General features: G+C 54.4%; 1 protein-coding gene across 4 annotated transcripts in view; it reads right to left on the reverse strand.

Moving 5' to 3' along the window:
- abr (ABR activator of RhoGEF and GTPase) overlaps positions 1 to 19216 on the reverse strand; it is a 138725-nt gene that overhangs the window by 39994 nt on the left and 79515 nt on the right. For all 4 annotated transcript variants that reach the window (XM_080183703.1, XM_080183701.1, XM_080183698.1 and 1 more), the window contains 7 exons: positions 16906 to 17046; positions 16264 to 16385; positions 12330 to 12498; positions 10952 to 11074; positions 8887 to 8962; positions 8379 to 8483; positions 2170 to 2244 (listed from right to left, as the gene is read on the reverse strand). In XM_080183703.1, coding sequence (XP_080039829.1) covers positions 2170 to 2244; positions 8379 to 8483; positions 8887 to 8962; positions 10952 to 11074; positions 12330 to 12498; positions 16264 to 16385; positions 16906 to 17046 — 811 coding nt within the window. The remainder of the gene's footprint in view (positions 1 to 2169; positions 2245 to 8378; positions 8484 to 8886; positions 8963 to 10951; positions 11075 to 12329; positions 12499 to 16263; positions 16386 to 16905; positions 17047 to 19216) is intronic.

Below are 19216 nucleotides of genomic sequence, written 5' to 3' on the forward strand. Positions count from 1 at the left end.
AATAACCGCTTGAAAGTTCCTAAAGTGTCCGACTCCACTATCACAGCAGGCAGTGCATTCCACACCCCAACCACTCTCTGAGTGAAGCATCTACCTCAGGCATCCCTCCTATATCTCCCACCATGAACCTTATAGTTATGCCCCCTAGTAACAGATACATCCACCTGAGGAAACAGTCTCTGAATGTCCACTCTATCAATCCCCCTCATCATCTTATAAACCTCTATTAAGTCGCCTCTCATCCTCCTCCGCTCTAAAGAGAAAAGCCCCAGCTCCCTCAACCTTTCCTCATAAGACCTACCCTCCAAACCAGGCAGCATCCTGGTAAATCTCCTCTGCACTCTCTCCAATGCTTCCACATCCTTCTTATAGTGAGGTGACCAGAACTGAACACAATATTCCAAATGTGGTCTCACCAAGGTCCGGTATAGTTGCAGCATAACCCCACGGCTCTTAAACTCAAACCCCTTGTTAATAAACGCTAACACACTATAAGCCTTCTTCATGGCTCTATCCACTTGAGTGGCAACTTCAGAGATCTGTGGATATGAACCCCAAGATCTCTCTGTTCCTCCACATTCCTCAGAATCCTGCCGTTGACCCTGTAATCCACATTCAAGTTTGTCCTACCAAAATGAATCACCTCACACTTATCAGGGTTAAACTCCATCTGCCACTTTTCGGCCCAGCTCTGCATCCTATCAATGTCTCTTTGCAGCCTGCAAGAGCCCTCCACCTCATCCACTACTCCACCAATCTTGGTGTCATCAGCAAATTGACTAACCCACCCTTCAGCCCCCTCTTCCAAGTCATTGATAAAAATCACAAATGGCAGAGGACCCAGCACTGACCCCTGTGGTACACCGCTGGTAACTGGCCTCCAATCTGAAAATTTTCCTTCCACCACCACACTCTGTCTTCTATGAGACAGCCAGTTACTTATCCAATCGGCCAAATTTCCTTCTATCCCTCACCTCCTTACTTTCTTCATGAGTTTACCATGGGTAACCTTATTAAACATCTTATTAAAATCTATGTATATGACATCAACTGTTCTACCTTCGTCTACACACTTAGTTACCTCCTCAAAGAATTCAATCAAATTTGTGAGGCGGGACTTACCCCTCACGAAACCGTGCTGACTATCCCGGATTAGAACATAGAAAAACTACAGCACAAACAGGCCCTTCAGCCCACAAGTTGCGTTGATCATATCCCTAGCTACCAGGCCTATCTATAACCCTCAATCCTATTAAGTCCCATGTACTCATCCAGAAGTCTCTTAAAGGACCCCAGCGAGTTCGTCTCCACCACCACCGACAGCAGCCGATTCCACTCACCCACCACCCTCTGAGTGAAAAACTGACATCTCCTCTGTACCTGCTCCCCATCACCTTAAACCTGTGTCCTCTCGTAGCAACCATCTGGGAAAAAACCTCTGAGAATCCACCTGATCTATACCTCTCAACTGCATCTTTCCAAATGGTCATCAATCCTATCTCTCAGGACCCTTTCCATTAACTTACCGACCATTGAAGTAAGACTAACTGGCCTATAATTACCAGGGTCATTACAATTCCTTTCTTGAAAAGAGGAACAACATTTGCCACTCTCCAATCCTCTGGCACTATCCCCGTGGACAGTGAGGACCCAAAGATCAAAGCTAAAGGCTCCGCAATCTCATCCCTTGCCTCCTAACGTATCCTAGGATGTATCCCATCTGGCCCGGGGACTTATCCACCTGATTGGCTAGAACATTGAACGTAGAATCCATACAGCGCAGAAGAGGCCCTTTGGCCCATCCAGTCTGTACTGACTCTTTGAAAGAGTATTTGACCTAGTCCCAACCAATTCCCTATCTCCATAACCCTACAGATTAACCTAATCTACACATCGAAGGTAACAAAGGGGCAATTTAGCATGGCCAATCTACCCAACCAGCAGGTCTTTCAGACTGTGGGAGGAAACTGGAGCGCCCCACGGAAACCACGCAGACACGGGGAGAATGTGCAGGCTCCACACAGACAGTAACCCGAGGTGGGAATCAAAGCCGGGTCCCTGGTGCTGTGAGGCAGCAGTGCTAACCATCATGTAGTGTCTGCTCACTATCCAATGAGGTGTGAAGATTGGTTCGAATGAGGTAGTTGAGTTTGAGAAAGTGAGACTCACTGGCCGAGTTTTCGAATCCCTTTGCTGATTGGACGATGACGTGGAGAAATCCGTTCAGTCCGGTGGGTTCATCATCTGCAGAGAGAGAGAGGTCAACCACAGGTCAACCACAGGTCAACCCATGCCTGCATTTTGGTTCCGATGGAATAATCCATCAGAACACAAGGTGAAATCAGCACCCTCCACCCCGCTCCCACCCTCTCCTCCCCTCCCCCCCACACCACCCACCCCAACCCATCCCCTCCCCCCACGCCCCCACCCCAACCCATCCCCTCCCCCACACCCCCACCCCAACCCATCCCCTCCCCCCACACCACCCACCCCAACCCATCCCCTCCCCCCACACCCCCACCCCATCATCCCACCACCACCATCTTCCCTCCCCCTACACGCCACCCCCCACTCCCCTTCCTTCCCCACCCCACCCACCCCCTCCCTTCCCCGATGCTCCCCCACCCCCTCCCCTCTCTCAACCCCCCACCCCCTTCCCAATACCCCCTCCCCTCACCCCACCCTCCACCTCCCACCCCCCCTTTCCAATAGCCCCCAACCCCTCCCCCTCCCCTCCCACCCCCATTCCCAATACCCCCCTCCCCTCCCACCCCCATTCCCAATACCCCCCACCCCCTCCCCTCCCACCCCCATTCCCAATACCCCCCACCCCCTCCCCTCCCACCCCCATTCCCAATACCCCCCACCCCCTCCCCTCCCACCCCCATTCTTAATACCCCCTCGCGTCCCCCCTCCCCCTTCCCACCGCCCCCTCTCCTCCCTCCACCTACACTTCCCTCCCCCCACATCCCTCACTCCACCAACTCCGCCCACCCCTTCCCCTCTTCCCCACCCCTTCCTCCCCACTTCCCACGCCCCAGCCCCCACATCCACCCCCACCTCCCCACCACCCTTCCCTCCCTCTCCACCCCACTCCCACCCGCCCCTCCTGTCCCTCCCCATCTTCTGCCGCCCCACCGCCCCACCATCCCCTCTCCTCCCCCCTCCCAAACCCCCATCCCAACCCCCCACACTCCCCTGGTAAACACACTCCCACTCAAACTCAAACCAACCACCTCATTCCCTTGCAACTCACACATTGACCCCTCACCCCCCACAATAACCTTTCACCCCAACACTGACCCCTTACCCCCACAACAAACTTTCACCCCTGACATTGACTCTTCAGCGTCAAACAAAAGAGTGGCTAAAGCAAACATTTAGAGGATGAGAAAGGATGTAATTACTGGAAATGAGGAAATGGCTGAGCCATTGAACGGGTATTTTGTGTCGGTCTTCACAGTGGAAAACACAAATAACATGCCTAAAATTGATGACAGGAAGGCTATGGCAGATGAGGACCTAGAAACTATCATTATCACAAAAGAGATAGTCCTTGATAAATATATACCTGTCAGGCAGGTCGAGCGAGGGAACCGTGGTGTAAGAAGGAAATTGAATCTCTGGTGAAGAGGAAGTAGGAGGCTTATGTAAAGATGAGATGTGAAGGCTCAGTTAGGGCACTGGAGAGTTATAAATTAGCCAGGAAGGAGCTAAAGAGAGTGTTAAGAAGAGCCAGAAGAGGACATGAGAAGACTTTGGCAGGTAGGATCAAGGAAAATCCTAAAGCTTTCTACAGGTATGTCAGGAATAAAAGAATGATTAAGGCAAGATTAGGGCCAGTCAGGGACAGCAGTGGGAAGTTGTGTATAGGAGAGGCACTAAATGAATATTGTTCATCTGTATTCACGCAGGAAAAAGTCAATGTAGTCAAGGAGAATACTGAGATACAGACTTTGATTGAGGTACATAAGGAGGAGGTGTTAGCAATTCTTGAAAGTATGAAAATAGATAAGTCCCCTGGGCCGGATGGGATTTATCCTATGATTCTCTGGGAGGCTAGGGAGGAGATTACAGAGCCTTTGGCTTTGATCTTCATGTCATCATTGGCTACAGGTATCATGCCGGAAGACAGGAGGATAGCAAATGTTGTCCCCTTGTTCAAGAAGGGGAGTAGAGACCATCCTGGGAATTATAGACCAGTGAGCCTTACTTCTGTTGTGGGCAAAGTTTTGGAAAGAATTATAAGAGATTGGATTTATAATCATCTAGAGAGAAATAAATTGATTAGGGATAGTCAACATGGTTTTGTGAAGGGTAGGTCGTGCCTCACAAACCTTATCGAGGTTTTTGAAAAGGTGACCAAAGAGGCGGATAAGGGTAAGGCAGTTGACGTGGTGTATATGGATTTTAGCAAAGCGTTTGATAAGGTTCCCCATGGTAGGGTACTGCAGAAAATGCAGATGCATGGGATTGAGGGTGATTTAGCAGTTTGGATCAGGAATTGGCTAGCTGATAGAAGACAGAGGGTGGTGGTTGATGGGAAATATTCAACCTGGAGTTCAGTTACACGTGGTGTACCTCAGGGATCTGTTTTGGGGCCACTGCTGTTTGTCATTTTTATAAATGACCTGGATGAGGGTGTAGAAGGATGGGTTAGTAAATTTGTGGACGACACCAAAGTCGGAGGAATTGTAGACAGTGAGGATGGATGTTACAGTTTGCAGAGGGACATAGATAAGCTGCAGAGCTGGGCTGAGAGGTGGCAAATGGAGTTTAATGCGGAAAAGTGTGAGGTGATTCACTCTGGTAAGAGTAACAGGAGTACAGAATATAGGGCTAATGGAAGGACTCTTGGTAGTGTCGATGAGCAGAGAGATCTCGGTGTACATGTGCATAGCTCCCTGAAAGTTGGCACCCAGGTTGATAAGGTTGTTAAGAAGGCGTACGGTGTGTTAGCTTTTATTGGTAGAAGGACTGAATTTCGGAGCCATGAGATCATGTTGCAACTGTACAAAACTCTGGTGCGGCTGCACTTGGAGTATTGCGGACAGTTCTGGTCGCCGCATTTCAAGAAAGATGTGGAAGCATTGGAAAGGGTGCAGAGGAGGTTTACCAGGATGTTGCCTGGTATGGTGGGAAGGTCTTATGAGGAAAGGCTGAGGGACTTGAGGTTATTTTCGTTAGAAAGAAGAAGGTTAAGAGGTGACCTAATTGAGGGATACAAGATGATCAGAGAGTTAGATAGGGTGGACAGTGAGAGCCTTTTTCCTCGGATGGTGATGGCTAACACAAGGGGACATAGCTTTAAATTAAGGGGTGGTAATTATAGGACGGATGTCAGAGGTAGGTTCTTTACTCAGAGGGCGTGGAATGTCCTGCCTGCAGCAGTTGTGGACTCGCCAACTTTAAGGGTGTTCAAATGGTCAGTGGATAGGCATATGGGTAACATTGGAATAGTTTAGGTTAGAGGGTCATTAGATTGGTTCCACTGGTCGGCACAACATCGAGGGCTGAAGGGCCTGTACTGTGCTGTAATGTTCTATGTTCTATGTACTGTTGGGTAAGTTAATGGGGTTAAAGGTGGACAAATCTCCTGGCCCTGATAGATAGGTTTTTGAACGGTGAAGGTGGGCGGGCAGGTAAGTGGAGCTGAGTCCACAAAGATCTTATTGAATGGCCAGGCAGGCTCGAGGGGCCAAATGGCCTACTCCTGCTCCTAGTACTCATGTTCTTAATGTATCCTAGGGTACTGAAAGAGATGGCAGGAGAAATAGCAAATGCTATTACCAAAATTTGCTGGAGTCTGGGTGGTCCCCACAGATTGGAAAACAGCAAATGTGACACCACTGTTTAAAAACGGGAGTAGACTAAAGGCGGGTAACTATAGGCCGGTTAGCTTAACTTCTGTTGTAGGGAAAATGCTTGAATCCATCATCAAGGAAGAAATAGCGAGACATCTGGAGATAAACTATCCCATTGGGAAGATGCAGCAAGGATTCACAAAGGGCAGGTCATGTTTGGCTAATTTGGTGGAGTTCTTTGAGAACATTAGATGACAATGACTGTATCTGGATTTCCAGAAGGCATTTGACAAGGTGCCGCACCAAAGACTGCTACATAAGATAAAGGTGCATGGTGTTACGGGTAATGTATTAGCATGGATAGAGGATTGATTAACTAACAGAAAGCAAAGAGTGGGAAGTAAATGGGTGTTTTTCTGGTTGGTGATCAGTGACTAGTGGTGTACCTCAGGAATCAATGTTGGGACCGCAATAGTTTATGATTTACATTGATGATTTGGAGTGGAGGACCAAGTGTAATGTATCAAAATTCGCAGATGACACTAAGATCTAGATAGGCTGAGCGAGTGGGCGAGGACCTGGCAGATGGAATACAATGTTGGCAAGTGTGAGGTTATCCACTTTGGTAGGAATAATGGTAGGAAGGACTATTACTTACAGGGCGAAAAACTGCAGCATGCGACGGTGCAGAGGGACCTGGGGGTCCTTGTGCATGAGTCGCAAAAACCCAGTCTGCAGGTGCAGCAGGTGGTCAGGAAGGCAAATGGGATGCTGGCCTTCATAGCGAGGGGGATTGAATATAAAAGTAGGGAGGTCTTGCTGCAACTGTACAGGGCACTGGTGAGGCCGCAGCTGGAGTGCTGTGTGCAGTTTTGGTCGCTGCACTTGCGCAAGGATATTTTGGCCTTGGAGGGAGTGCAGAGGAGGTTCACTAGGCTGATACTGGAGTTGAGGGGGTTGAGCTATGAGGAGAGGCTGAATAGACTGGGTCTGTACTCGTTGGAGTTTAGAAAGATGAGGGGGGATCTTATTGAAACGTATAAGATGATGAAAGGGATGGATAGGGTAGAGGTAGAGAGGTTCTTCCTGCTCAGAAAGGACAGTAGGACTAGAGGGCACAGCCTCAAGATAAGGGGGGGGCAGTTTAGAACGGAGTTGAGGAGGAACTTCTTCACTCAAAGGGTGGTGAATCTCTGGAATTCTCTGTCCGTTGATGTGGTGGAGGCTGCCTCGCTAAATATATTTTAGACGCGGGTAGATAGGTTTTTGGTAGGCAAGGGGATTAAGGGTTATGGGGAGAGGGCGGGAATGTGGAACTGAGCCACTTCAGATCAGCCATGATCTTATTGAATGGCGGGGCAGGCTCGAAGGGTTAGATGGCCTACTCCTGCTCCTATTTCTTATGTTCTTATGTTCTAAGATGAGTGGTAAAGCAAAGTGTGCCGAGGATGCTGAAAGTCTGCAAAGGGACATAGATAGTCGAAGTGAGTGAGTGAGGGTCAGGCAGATGGAGTACAATGTTGGCAAATGTGAGGTCATCCATTTTGGTAGGAATAACAGCAAAATGAACTATTATTTAAATGGTAAAAAATTGCAGCGTGCTGCTGTGCAGAGGGACCTGGGTGTCTTTGTGCAGGAATCTCAAGGAGTTGGTTTGTAGGTGCAGCAGGTAATTAAGAAGGTAAATGGAGTTTTATCCTTCATTGCTGAGGGATGGAGTTTAAAAACAGCGAGATTATGTTGCAGCTGTATAAGGTGCTGGTGAGGCCACACCTGGAGTACTGTGTACAGTTTTGGTCTCCTTACTTGAGAAAGAATATACTGGCACTGGAGGGGGTGCAGAGGAGATTCACTAGGGTGATTCCGGAGTTGAGAGGGTTGTATTATGAGGAGAGACTGAGTAGACTGGGGATATACTCATTGGAATTCAGAAGAATGAGGGGAGATCTTATAGAAACATATAAGATCATGAAGGGAATCGATAAGATAGAAGCAGGGAAGTTGTTTCCACTGGTGGGTGAAACTAGAACTAGGGGGCATAGCCTCAAAATAAGGGGAAGCAGATTTAGGACTGAGTTGAGGAACTTCTTCACACAAAGGGTTGTGAATCTGTGGAATTCCCTGCCCAGTGAAGCAGTTGAGGCTCCCTCACTGAATGTTTTTAAGGCAAGGGTAGATAAATGTTTGAACAGTAAAGGAATTAAGGGTTATGGTGAGTGGGTGGGTAAGTGGAACTGAGTCTATGAAAAGATCAGCCATGATCTTATTGAATGGCGGAGCAGGCTCGAGGGGCCGAATGGCCGACTCCTGCTCCTGGTTCTTACGTTCTCACCCTCACAACGACCTTTCAACCCAACACTGACCCCTCACAACGACCTTTCTTCCCTGACACTGCCCTTTCCCTCCCCACAACGACTTTTCAACCTAACACTGACCCCTCACCCCCCACAACAACCTTTCACCTGACACTGACCTCTCCTCCACTCAATGACCTTTCACGTCCTGACATTGAGCCCTCGCTCCCCACACCAAGGGTCTCTGCTACGGGTGAGCCTTGGGGCGCTGGACACTCACCCTCCTTATTGCTGGTGACAGGAATGTTGTGGATGGTCCTCAGCTTCACACAGGCACCAGTCAACATCTGTAACTCCAGAGAACTCAGCACAAAGCCTTGCAGCTCTGGGGAAGGAATGGGGTAAACAAGACATTAACACAGGGCATTCCTGGACTCTCCGCCACAAAATCTACTCATCACCAATATGGGACTGGAGTTATACCCTCACTCACAGTGACTGACACAGTTTAGGTGAAAAGTAGGATGTTGGGGGTCAGGCTTTGGAGTTGGGGGTCAGGTTTCAGGATGGGTTATAGGTTGGGGATTGGGGATTGGGGATTGGGACTTTGGTCAGGTTTTGGGGTTGGATCTTATGGTCAAGTCTTGAGGTCGAGGTTTATGTTTTAGGGTTGGGCTTTGCGGTTGGGGGTCGGGGTCATGGGGTTGTGGTCAGGATTCAGGGGTAGGGGTCAGGTTTGTTCTCTTTCAGTTGCTGTCTCACTCAGAAGCAGCGGAGTGTGAACCTACCTTTTTTCTGGAGTTTCTCGATCGCTTCTCTCCAATCACTTCGTTCATAATCCGAGGAAAGCAGGAAGAGGAAACTCTGCACAGAGAAATGTAGCAATCAGCTCCCTGTCAGCAGCCAATCCCAAAGCATCACCCAGTCAGCCCAAAACCAACAACCTCGCCGACCCCTCAGCCAGCCGGTCACTCGCTGACCCCTCAGCCAGCCGGTCACTCGCTGACCCCTCAGCCAGCCGGTCACTCGCTGACCCCTCAGCCAGCCGGTCACTCGCTGACCCCTCAGCCAGCCGGTCACTCACTGACCCCTCAGCCAGCCGGTCACTCGCTGACCCCTCAGCCAGCCGGTCACTCGCTGACCCCTCAGCCAGCCGGTCACTCACTGACCCCTCAGCCAGCCGGTCACTCGCTGACCCCTCAGCCAGCCGGTCACTCGCTGACCCCTCAGCCAGCCGGTCACTCACTGACCCCTCAGCCAGCGGTCACTCACTGACCCCTCAGCCAGCCGGTCACTCACTGACCCCTCAGCCAGCCGGTCACTCACTGACCCCTCAGGCAGCCGGTCACTCGCTGACCCCTCAGCCAGCCGGTCACTCGCTGACCCCTCAGCCAGCCGGTCACTCGCTGACCCCTCAGCCAGCCGGTCACTCACTGACCCCTCAGCCAGCCGGTCACTCACTGACCCCTCAGGCAGCCGGTCACTCGCTGACCCCTCAGCCAGCCGGTCACTCACTGACCCCTCAGGCAGCCGGTCACTCGCTGACCCCTCAGGCAGCCGGTCACTCGCTGACCCCTCAGGCAGCCGGTCACTCGCTGACCCCTCAGCCAGCGGTCACTCACTGACCCCTCAGCCAGCGGTCACTCACTGACCCCTCAGCCAGCTGGTCACTCGCTGACCCCTCAGCCAGCCGGTCACTCGCTGACCCCTCAGCCAGCTGGTCACTCGTTGACCCCTCAGCCAGCGGTCACTCACTGACCCCTCAGCCAGCTGGTCACTCGCTGACCCCTCAGCCAGCTGGTCACTCGCTGACCCCTCAGCCAGCCGGTCACTCACTGACCCCTCAGCCAGCCGGTCACTCACTGACCCCTCAGGCAGCCGGTCACTCGCTGACCCCTCAGCCAGCCGGTCACTCGCTGACCCCTCAGCCAGCCGGTCACTCGCTGACCCCTCAGCCAGCCGGTCACTCACTGACCCCTCAGCCAGCCGGTCACTCACTGACCCCTCAGGCAGCCGGTCACTCGCTGACCCCTCAGCCAGCCGGTCACTCGCTGACCCCTCAGGCAGCCGGTCACTCGCTGACCCCTCAGGCAGCCGGTCACTCGCTGACCCCTCAGGCAGCCGGTCACTCGCTGACCCGTCAGCCAGCGGTCACTCACTGACCCCTCAGCCAGCGGTCACTCACTGACCCCTCAGCCAGCTGGTCACTCGCTGACCCCTCAGCCAGCCGGTCACTCGCTGACCCCTCAGCCAGCTGGGTCACTCGTTGACCCCTCAGCCAGCGGTCACTCACTGACCCCTCAGCCAGCTGGTCACTCGCTGACCCCTCAGCCAGCCGGTCACTCGCTGACCCCTCAGCCAGCCGGTCACTCGCTGACCCCTCAGCCAGCCGGTCACTCGCTGACCCCTCAGCCAGCGGTCACTCACTGACCCCTCAGCCAGCTGGTCACTCGCTGACCCCTCAGCCAGCCGGTCACTCGCTGACCCCTCAGCCAGCCGGTCACTCGCTGACCCCTCAGCCAGCTGGTCACTCGTTGACCCCTCAGCCAGCCGGTCACTCGCTGACCCCCTCAGCCAGCCGGTCACTCGCTGACCCCTCAGCCAGCCGGTCACTCGCTGACCCCTCAGCCAGCGGTCACTCGCTGACCCCTCAGCCAGCCGGTCACTCGCTGACCTCAGCCAGCCGGTCACTCGCTGACCCCTCAGCCAGCCGGTCACTCGCTGACCCCTCTGCCAGCGGTCACTCACCGACCCCTCAGCCAGCCGGTCACTCACCGACCCCTCAGCCAGCGGTCACTCTCTGACCCTTCAGTGACCTGGTCACTCATAGCTGGTAAATGGCTGAGCTCTCACCTTTCCGTTCTTGTTGTGGATCCGGAATGGGATGGTGGGCGAGTGCAGGAGGAGCCAGGATTCCTGTTCACAAAGTTTCTTCTTCAATCGGTCAACAGCCCGGCTCTGTACTTTCACCGATTTCTAGGAATGGAGAGAGTGAGAGAGAGAGGGAGAGGGAGGAGAGGGAGGGAGGGAGGGAGGGAGAGAGAGAGGGAGAGGGAGGGAGAGAGAGAGGGAGAGAGGGAGGGAGGGAGAGAGGGAGAGAGGGAGGGAGGGAGAGAGAGAGAGAGAGAGGGAGGGAGGGAGAGAGAGAGGGAGGGAGGGAGAGAGGGAGGGAGGGAGAGAGGGAGGGAGGGAGAGAGGGAGGGAGGGAGAGAGAGAGAGAGAGAGGGAGGGAGGGAGAGAGAGAGGGAGGGAGGGAGAGAGGGAAGGAGGGAGGGAGAGAGAGAGGGAGAGGGGGGAGGGAGGGAGAGAGAGAGGGAGAGGGGGGAGAGGGAGGGAGGGAGAGAGAGAGGGAGGGAGGGAGAGAGAGAGGGAGGGAGGGAGAGAGGGAGGGAGGGAGAGAGGGAGAGAGAGAGGGAGAGGGGGGAGGGAGGGAGAGAGAGAGGGAGAGGGGGGAGAGGGAGGAGGGAGAGAGAGAGAGAGGGAGGGAGGGAGGGAGGGAGAGAGAGAGGGAGGGAGGGAGGGAGAGAGGGGAGGGAGGGAGAGAGAGAGAGAGAGGGAGGGAGGGAGGGAGGGAGAGAGGGAGGGAGGGAGGGAGAGAGAGAGAGAGGGAGGGAGGGAGGGAGGGAGGGAGAGAGAGAGAGAGAGAGAGAGAGGGAGGGAGGGAGGGAGGGAGGGAGGGAGGGAGGGAGGGAGGGAGGGAGGGAGAGGGGGAGGGGGGAGAGGGGGAGGGGGGAGAGGGGGAGGGGGAGGGGGGAGAGGGGGAGGGGGGAGAGGGGGAGGGGGAGAGGGGGAGGGGGGAGAGGGGAGGGGGGAGGGGGAGGGGGAGAGGGGGAGGGGGGAGGGGGGAGAGGGGGAGGGGGGGGGAGGGGGGGAGGGGGAGGGGGGAGAGGGGGAGAGGGGAGGGTGGGGGGGAGGGGGGAGAGGAAGATGGGGGAAGGGGGAGAGGAGGAGAGCGTTTCAGTCTGTGTGTGTGGAAAGTGGAATTACCAAACCCAGCGTCTATCAGGGTTCTCTGAGTGGCCATCCCCAGCTCCCTGGGGCAGTGATTCATCGCCGCCGTGCCCCCTGCACACCCTTGTCTCCACTGCCCCCTCCCCTCCTTCCCCCGTCCTTCAGCACATCTCCTGCCCCCTCTCCCTCCTCATCTCCCCCACTCAGGCCCCCTCCCTGTCCTCCCCACCCCGGCTCCCCAGCAGGGACGGGCTTTCCATTCGCCCCCTTAGCTTGGTACCTTTTCTCTCTGAATTTCATTCTTGATGTGGGAAATCTTTATCTTCATTTCCTCCAGTTCGTGTTCAGGAACGGTGTGAGTCTGGGGGCATGGCTCCAGATCCTCCAATGAGAGGAAGGTGAGGTCAGCTAGTGGAATATACCACTTACAATCGTATTGATGCTGTCTCCTACAGACAGAAAAATACAGCATGAGTTCAGAGAGAGAGAGAGTCAACATCCTTGGGGTTACCATTGACCAGAAACTCAATGGACTCTCCACATAAACACAGTGGCTCCAAGAGCAGGTCAGAGGCTGGGAATCCTGCAGTGAGTAACTCACCTCCTGACTCCCCAGAGCCTGTCCACCATCTACAAGGCACAAGTCAGGAGTGTGACGGAATACTCCTGGATGGGTACAGCTCCTTGAGAAGCTAGACACCATCCAGGACAAAACAGTTGCTTGATTGGTACCACATCTACAAACATCCCCTCCCTCCACCACCGACACTCAGTAGCAGCAGTGTGTACTATCTACAAGAAATAGATAGAACTTAACCAAAGATCCTTAGACAGCACCTTCCAAACCCAAGGCCACTTCCATCTAGAAGGACAAAGGCAGCAGATACCTGGGAACACCACCAGCTGCAAGTTCCCCTCTAAGACATTTGCCATCCTGACTTGGAAAAATATTGCTGTTCCTTCACTGTCAATGCGTCAAAATAAGAACATAAGAGCTTGGAGCAGGAGTAGACCATCTGGCCCCTCAAGCTGCTCCATCATGGCTGATCTTTCTGTGGACTCGGGGTTTTGGTGAATGGGTGGGTAAGTGGAGCTGAGTCCCATTCACCAAAACCCCTAGTTCCTTTAACCAAAAGAGAAAACGCTGGAAAATCTCAGCAGATCTGGCAGTATCTAAGGAGAGAAAAGAGCTGAAGTTTAGAGTCCAGATGACTCTTTGTCAAAGCTTTGCTGCCAGTCCTGCTGAGATTTTCCAGCGTTTTCTCTTTTGGTTTCAGATTCCAGCATCCACAGTCATTTGCTTTTACCCTTAATTCCTTTACTGTTCAAACATTTATCTATCCTTGCCTTAAAAATATTCAGTGAGGTTGCCTCAACTGCTTCACTGGGCAGGGAATTCCACAGATTCACAACCCTTTGTGTGAAGAAGTTCCTCCTCAACTCAGTCCTAAATCTGCTTCCCCTTATTTTGAGGCTATGCCCCCTAGCTCTAGTTTCACCCGCCAGTGGAAACAACTTCCCTTCAATCTTACTTATTCCCTTCATAATCTTATATGTTTCCATAAGATCTCCCCTCATTCTTCTGAATTCCATAAGAACATAAGAAATAGGAGCAGGAGTAGGCCAACTAGCCCTTCGAGCCTGCCCCGCCATTCAATAAGATCATGGCTGATCTGTCGCTGCTCAGTTCCACTTTCCCGCCCTCTCCCCATAACCCTTAATCCCCTCTCTTATCAAAAACCCATCAACCCGCGTCTTAAAAATATTTAGCGAGGTAGCCTCCACCACTTCAACGGGCAGAGAATTCCAGAGATTCACCACCCTTTGAGTGAAGAAGTTCCTCCTCAACTCTGTTCTAAACCGCCCCCCCCCTTTATCTTGAGGCTGTGCCCCCTAGTCCTACTATCCTTTCTGAGTGGGAAGAGTCTCTCCACCTCTATCCTATCCATCCCATTCATCATCTTATACGTCTCAATGAGATCTCCCCTCATTCTTCTAAACTCTAACGAGTACAAGCCCAGTTTATTCAGCCTCTCCTCATAGCTCAACCCCCTCAACTCCGGCATCAGCCTAGTAAACCTCCTCTGCACTCCCTCCAAGGCCAAAATATCCTTGCGTAAGTACGGCGCCCAAAACTGCACACAGTACTCCAGCTGCGGCCTCACCAATGCCCTATACAGCCGCAGCAAGACCTCCCTACTTTTATATTCAATCCCCCTCGCTATGAAGGCCAGCATCCCATTCGCCTTCCTGACCACCTGCTGCACCTGCAAGCTGGGTTTTTGCGACTCATGCACAAGGACCCCGAGGTCCCTCTGCACCGTCGCCTGCTGCAGTTTTTCTCCACGTAAGTAATAATCCTTCCGACCTTTATTCCTACCAAAGTGGACCACCTCACACTTGCCAACATCAAATTCCATTTGCCATTTCCTGGCCCATTCGCCCAGCCTATCTAGATCCTTCTGTAGACTCTCCACACCCTCCGCACAATTTGCCTTTCCACCAATCTTGGTGTCATCAGCAAATTTCGACACCATACACTCGGTTCCCTCCTCCAGATCATCTATATAAATGGTAAATAGCTGAGGCCCCAGCACCGACCCCTGGGGCACTCCACTAGTCACCAACCGCCAATCCGAATAGCACCCATTGACCCCCACTCTCTGCCTCCTATTTGACAACCAATCCTCTATCCACGCTAACACCCTACCCCTAACTCCATGCCCCCTGACCTTCTGTAATAACCTCTTGTGAGGGACCTTGTCAAACGCCTTCTGAAAATCCAGAAAGACCACATCCACCGGCTCTCCTCTACAATGAGTATAGTCCCAGTCTACTCAGTCTCTCTTCATAAGCCAACCCTCTCAAGTCCAGAATCAACCTAGTGAATCTCCTCTGTACCCCCTCCAGTGCCAGTATATCCTTTCTCAAGCAAGGAGACCAAAACTGTACACAATACTCCAGGTGTGGCCTCACCAGCACCTTATACAGCTGCACATGGACTGCAGCGATTCAAGAAGGCAGCTCACTACCACCTTCTCAAGGGCAACTATTATTAGTCAGAACATTGAATACAGGAGTTGGGATGTCTTGTAGAAGTTGTACAAGACATTGGTAAGGCCACACTTGGAATACTTTGTGTAGTTCTAGTCACCTTACTGTAGAAAGGATATTACTAAACTAGAAAGAGTGCAGAAAAGATTTACTAAGATGATACTGGGACTTGATGGATTGAGTTATAAGGAGAGGCTGGATAGATTGGGACTTTTTTCTCTGGAGCGTAGGAGGCTGAGGGATAACATTATAGGGTCTATAAAATAATGAGGGGCACAGATCAGCTAGATAGTCAATATCTTTTCCCCAAGGTAGGGGAGTCTAAAACTAGAGGGCAGAGGTTTAAGGAGAGGGGAGAGATATAAAGTGTGACAGACCAAGAGAGACAGGGAACGAGAGTGAGAAAGACAGAGAGTGAGGAAGCACCAATGCAATGAGAGAGGCAGAGATTAAGGGATGGTTTATTCCAGTGAGATTACACTCACACACCTCTCCCTCCACACTGTGTACCCGGGAATACCCTCCCCCTGACACACACTGTGTACCCGGGAATACCCTCCCCCTGACACACACTGTGTACCCGGGAATACCCTCCCCCTGACACACACTGTGTACCCGGGAATACCCTCCCCCCGACACACACTGTGTACCCGGGAATACCCTCCCCCCGACACACACTGTGTACCCGGGAATACCCTCCCCCTGACACACACTGTGTACCCGGGAATACCCTCCCCCTGACACACACTGTGTACCCGGGAATACCCTCCCCCTGACACACACTGTGTACCCGGGAATACCCTCCCCCTGACACACACTGTGTACCCGGGAATACCCTCCCCCTGACACACACTGTGTACCCGGGAATACCCTCCCCCCGACACACACTGTGTACCCGGGAATACCCTCCCCCGACACACACTGTGTACCCGGGAATACCCTTCCCCCGACACACACTGTGTACCCGGGAATACCCTCCCCCCGACACACACTGTGTACCCGGGAATACCCTCCCCCCGACACATACTGTGTACCCGGGAATACCCTCCCCCTGACACACACTGTGTACCCGGGAATACCCTCCCCCGACACACACTGTGTACCCGGGAATACCCTCCCCCTGACACACACTGTGTACCCGGGAATACCCTCCCCCTTACCCCACGGTCTGTTTTTTCAGTTTTCCGCATAGCAGGAGGTCAGTGAACAGGAAAACATGCCGCAGTTTCCTGGCTCCCTCCGAAAGTTCCACAATGAAACCGTCCCGAACTAACTGCCGATTCTGGAAGAGAAAAACAGCAAAATCAGAACTCAGGGTGATTCCCAACACCGGGAGAGGGGGGGGGGGGGCCGGGGAGAGGGGCTGGGGAGAGGGGGGGCCGGGGAGATTGGGAGTGGGCTGGAGATAGGGGTGGTGGCTGGGGATGGGGCAGATGCTGGGGGAGGGGTGGGGTCTGGGGTCAGAGTGGGAGTGGGCTGGGTAGATTGGTGATGGGGCAGGATTTGGGGATGGGATGGGAGTTGGGGGTGGGGGACTGGTATGACTGGGGTGGGCCAGGGAATTTGAGGGTGGGGGTGAGGTGGGGGGGGGGTGGGGGTGAGGTGGGGGGGGGGGTGGGGGTGAGGTGGGGGGGGGGGTGAGGTGGGGGGGTGGGGGTGAGGTGGGGGTGAGGTGGGGGTGAGGTGGGGGGGGTATGAGTGGGCTGGGGGCTGAGGGATTCTTTCAGCAGTTTCCTCTGGCTGTCAGACCAGGGGAGGGGACGGACCTACCACACCCGCCTGCCCACTCAACACTCACTCACCTCCCCCTTCGCCAGTGACACCAGTGTGCGACGATCGGAAATTTCCTCATTGATGCTGGAGAGGAAATTCTGAGAGATGCGGAGAGCGTCCTGCAGTAAGGGGTAATCGGGGTGCTCTGTGGGAGTGTGTTTCAATAAATCCTGTAAATACACACAGCAGCTCAGATCATCCAGAAACCAGTGCAGCAAAACACATCACAGCTCACACACCACACAGAGCACAACAAACTGCAGGGCCACACTCCCACTGCAGGACTGAGGGAGTGCCGCACTGTCAGAGGGTCAGTACTGAGGGAGTGCCGCACTGTCAGAGGGTCAGTACTGAGGGAGTGCCGCACTGTCAGAGGGTCAGTGCTGAGGGAGTGCCGCACTGTCAGAGGGTCAGTACTGAGGGAGCGCCGCACTGTCAGAGGGTCAGTGCTGAGGGAGTGCCGCACTGTCAGAGGGTCAGTGCTGAGGGAGTGCCGCACTGTCAGAGGGTCAGTGCTGAGGGAGTGCCGCACTGTCAGAGGGTCAGTGCTGAGGGAGCGCCGCACTGTCAGAGGGTCAGTGCTGAGGGAGTGCCGCACTGTCAGAGGGTCAGTACTGAGGGAGTGCCGCACTGTCAGAGGGTCCGGACTGAGGGAGCGCCGCACTGTCAGAGGGTCAGTGCTGAGGGAGTGCCGCACTGTCAGAGGGTCAGTGCTGAGGGAGCGCCGCACTGTCAGAGGGTCAGTGCTGAGGGAGTGCCGCACTGTCAGAGGGTCAGTACTGAGGGAGCGCCGCACTGTCACAGGGTCAGTGCTGAGGGAGTGCCGCACTGTCAGAGGGTCAGTGCTGAGGGAGTGCCGCACTGTCAGAGGGTCAGTGCTGAGGGAGTGCCGCACTGTCAGAGGGTCAGTGCTGAGGGAGTGCCGCACTGTCACAGGGTCAGTGCTGAGGGAGTGCCGCACTGTCACAGGGTCAGTGCTGAGGGAGTGCCGCACTGTCAGAGGGTCAGTGCTGAGGGAGTGCCGCACTGTCAGAGGGTCAGTGCTGAGGGAGTGCCGCACTGTCAGAGGGTCAGTGCTGAGGGAGTGCCGCACTGTCACAGGGTCAGTGCTGAGGGAGTGCCGCACTGTCAGAGGGTCAGTGCTGAGGGAGTGCCGCACTGTCAGAGGGTCAGTGCTGAGGGAGTGCCGCACTGTCAGAGGGTCAGTACTGAGGGAGTGCCGCACTGTCAGAGGGTCAGTACTGAGGGAGTGCTGTACTGTCAGAGGGTCAGTGCTGAGGGAGCGCCGCACTGTCACAGGGTCAGTGCTGAGGGAGTGCCGCACTGTCAGAGGGTCAGTGCTGAGGGAGTGCCGCACTGTCAAAGGGTCAGTGCTGAGGGAGTGCCGCACTGTCAGAGGGTCAGTGCTGAGGGAGTGCCGCACTGTCAGAGGGTCAGTGCTGAGGGAGTGCCGCACTGTCAGAGGGTCAGTGCTGAGGGAGCGCCGCACTGTCAGAGGGTCAGTGCTGAGGGAGTGCCGCACTGTCAGAGGGTCAGTGCTGAGGGAGCGCCGCACTGTCAGAGGGTCAGTGCTGAGGCAGTGCCGCACTGTCAGAGGGTCAGTGCTGAGGGAGTGCCGCACTGTCAGAGGGTCAGTGCTGAGGGAGTGCCGCACTGTCAGAGGGTCAGTGCTGAGGGAGCGCCGCACTGTCAGAGGGTCAGTGCTGAGGGAGTGCCGCACTGTCAGAGGGTCAGTACTGAGGGAGTGCCGCACTGTCAGAGGGTCCGGACTGAGGGAGCGCCGCACTGTCAGAGGGTCAGTGCTGAGGGAGTGCCGCACTGTCAGAGGGTCAGTGCTGAGGGAGCGCCGCACTGTCAGAGGGTCAGTGCTGAGGGAGTGCCGCACTGTCAGAGGGTCAGTACTGAGGGAGCGCCGCACTGTCACAGGGTCAGTGCTGAGGGAGTGCCGCACTGTCAGAGGGTCAGTGCTGAGGGAGTGCCGCACTGTCAGAGGGTCAGTGCTGAGGGAGTGCCGCACTGTCAGAGGGTCAGTGCTGAGGGAGTGCCGCACTGTCACAGGGTCAGTGCTGAGGGAGTGCCGCACTGTCACAGGGTCAGTGCTGAGGGAGTGCCGCACTGTCAGAGGGTCAGTGCTGAGGGAGTGCCGCACTGTCAGAGGGTCAGTGCTGAGGGAGTGCCGCACTGTCAGAGGGTCAGTGCTGAGGGAGTGCCGCACTGTCACAGGGTCAGTGCTGAGGGAGTGCCGCACTGTCAGAGGGTCAGTGCTGAGGGAGTGCCGCACTGTCAGAGGGTCAGTGCTGAGGGAGTGCCGCACTGTCAGAGGGTCAGTACTGAGGGAGT

This window comes from Carcharhinus amblyrhynchos, unplaced genomic scaffold (assembly GCF_965287045.1).
Source record: "Carcharhinus amblyrhynchos unplaced genomic scaffold, sCarAmb.v2.hapA scaffold_382, whole genome shotgun sequence".
Taxonomy (NCBI): domain Eukaryota; kingdom Metazoa; phylum Chordata; class Chondrichthyes; order Carcharhiniformes; family Carcharhinidae; genus Carcharhinus; species Carcharhinus amblyrhynchos.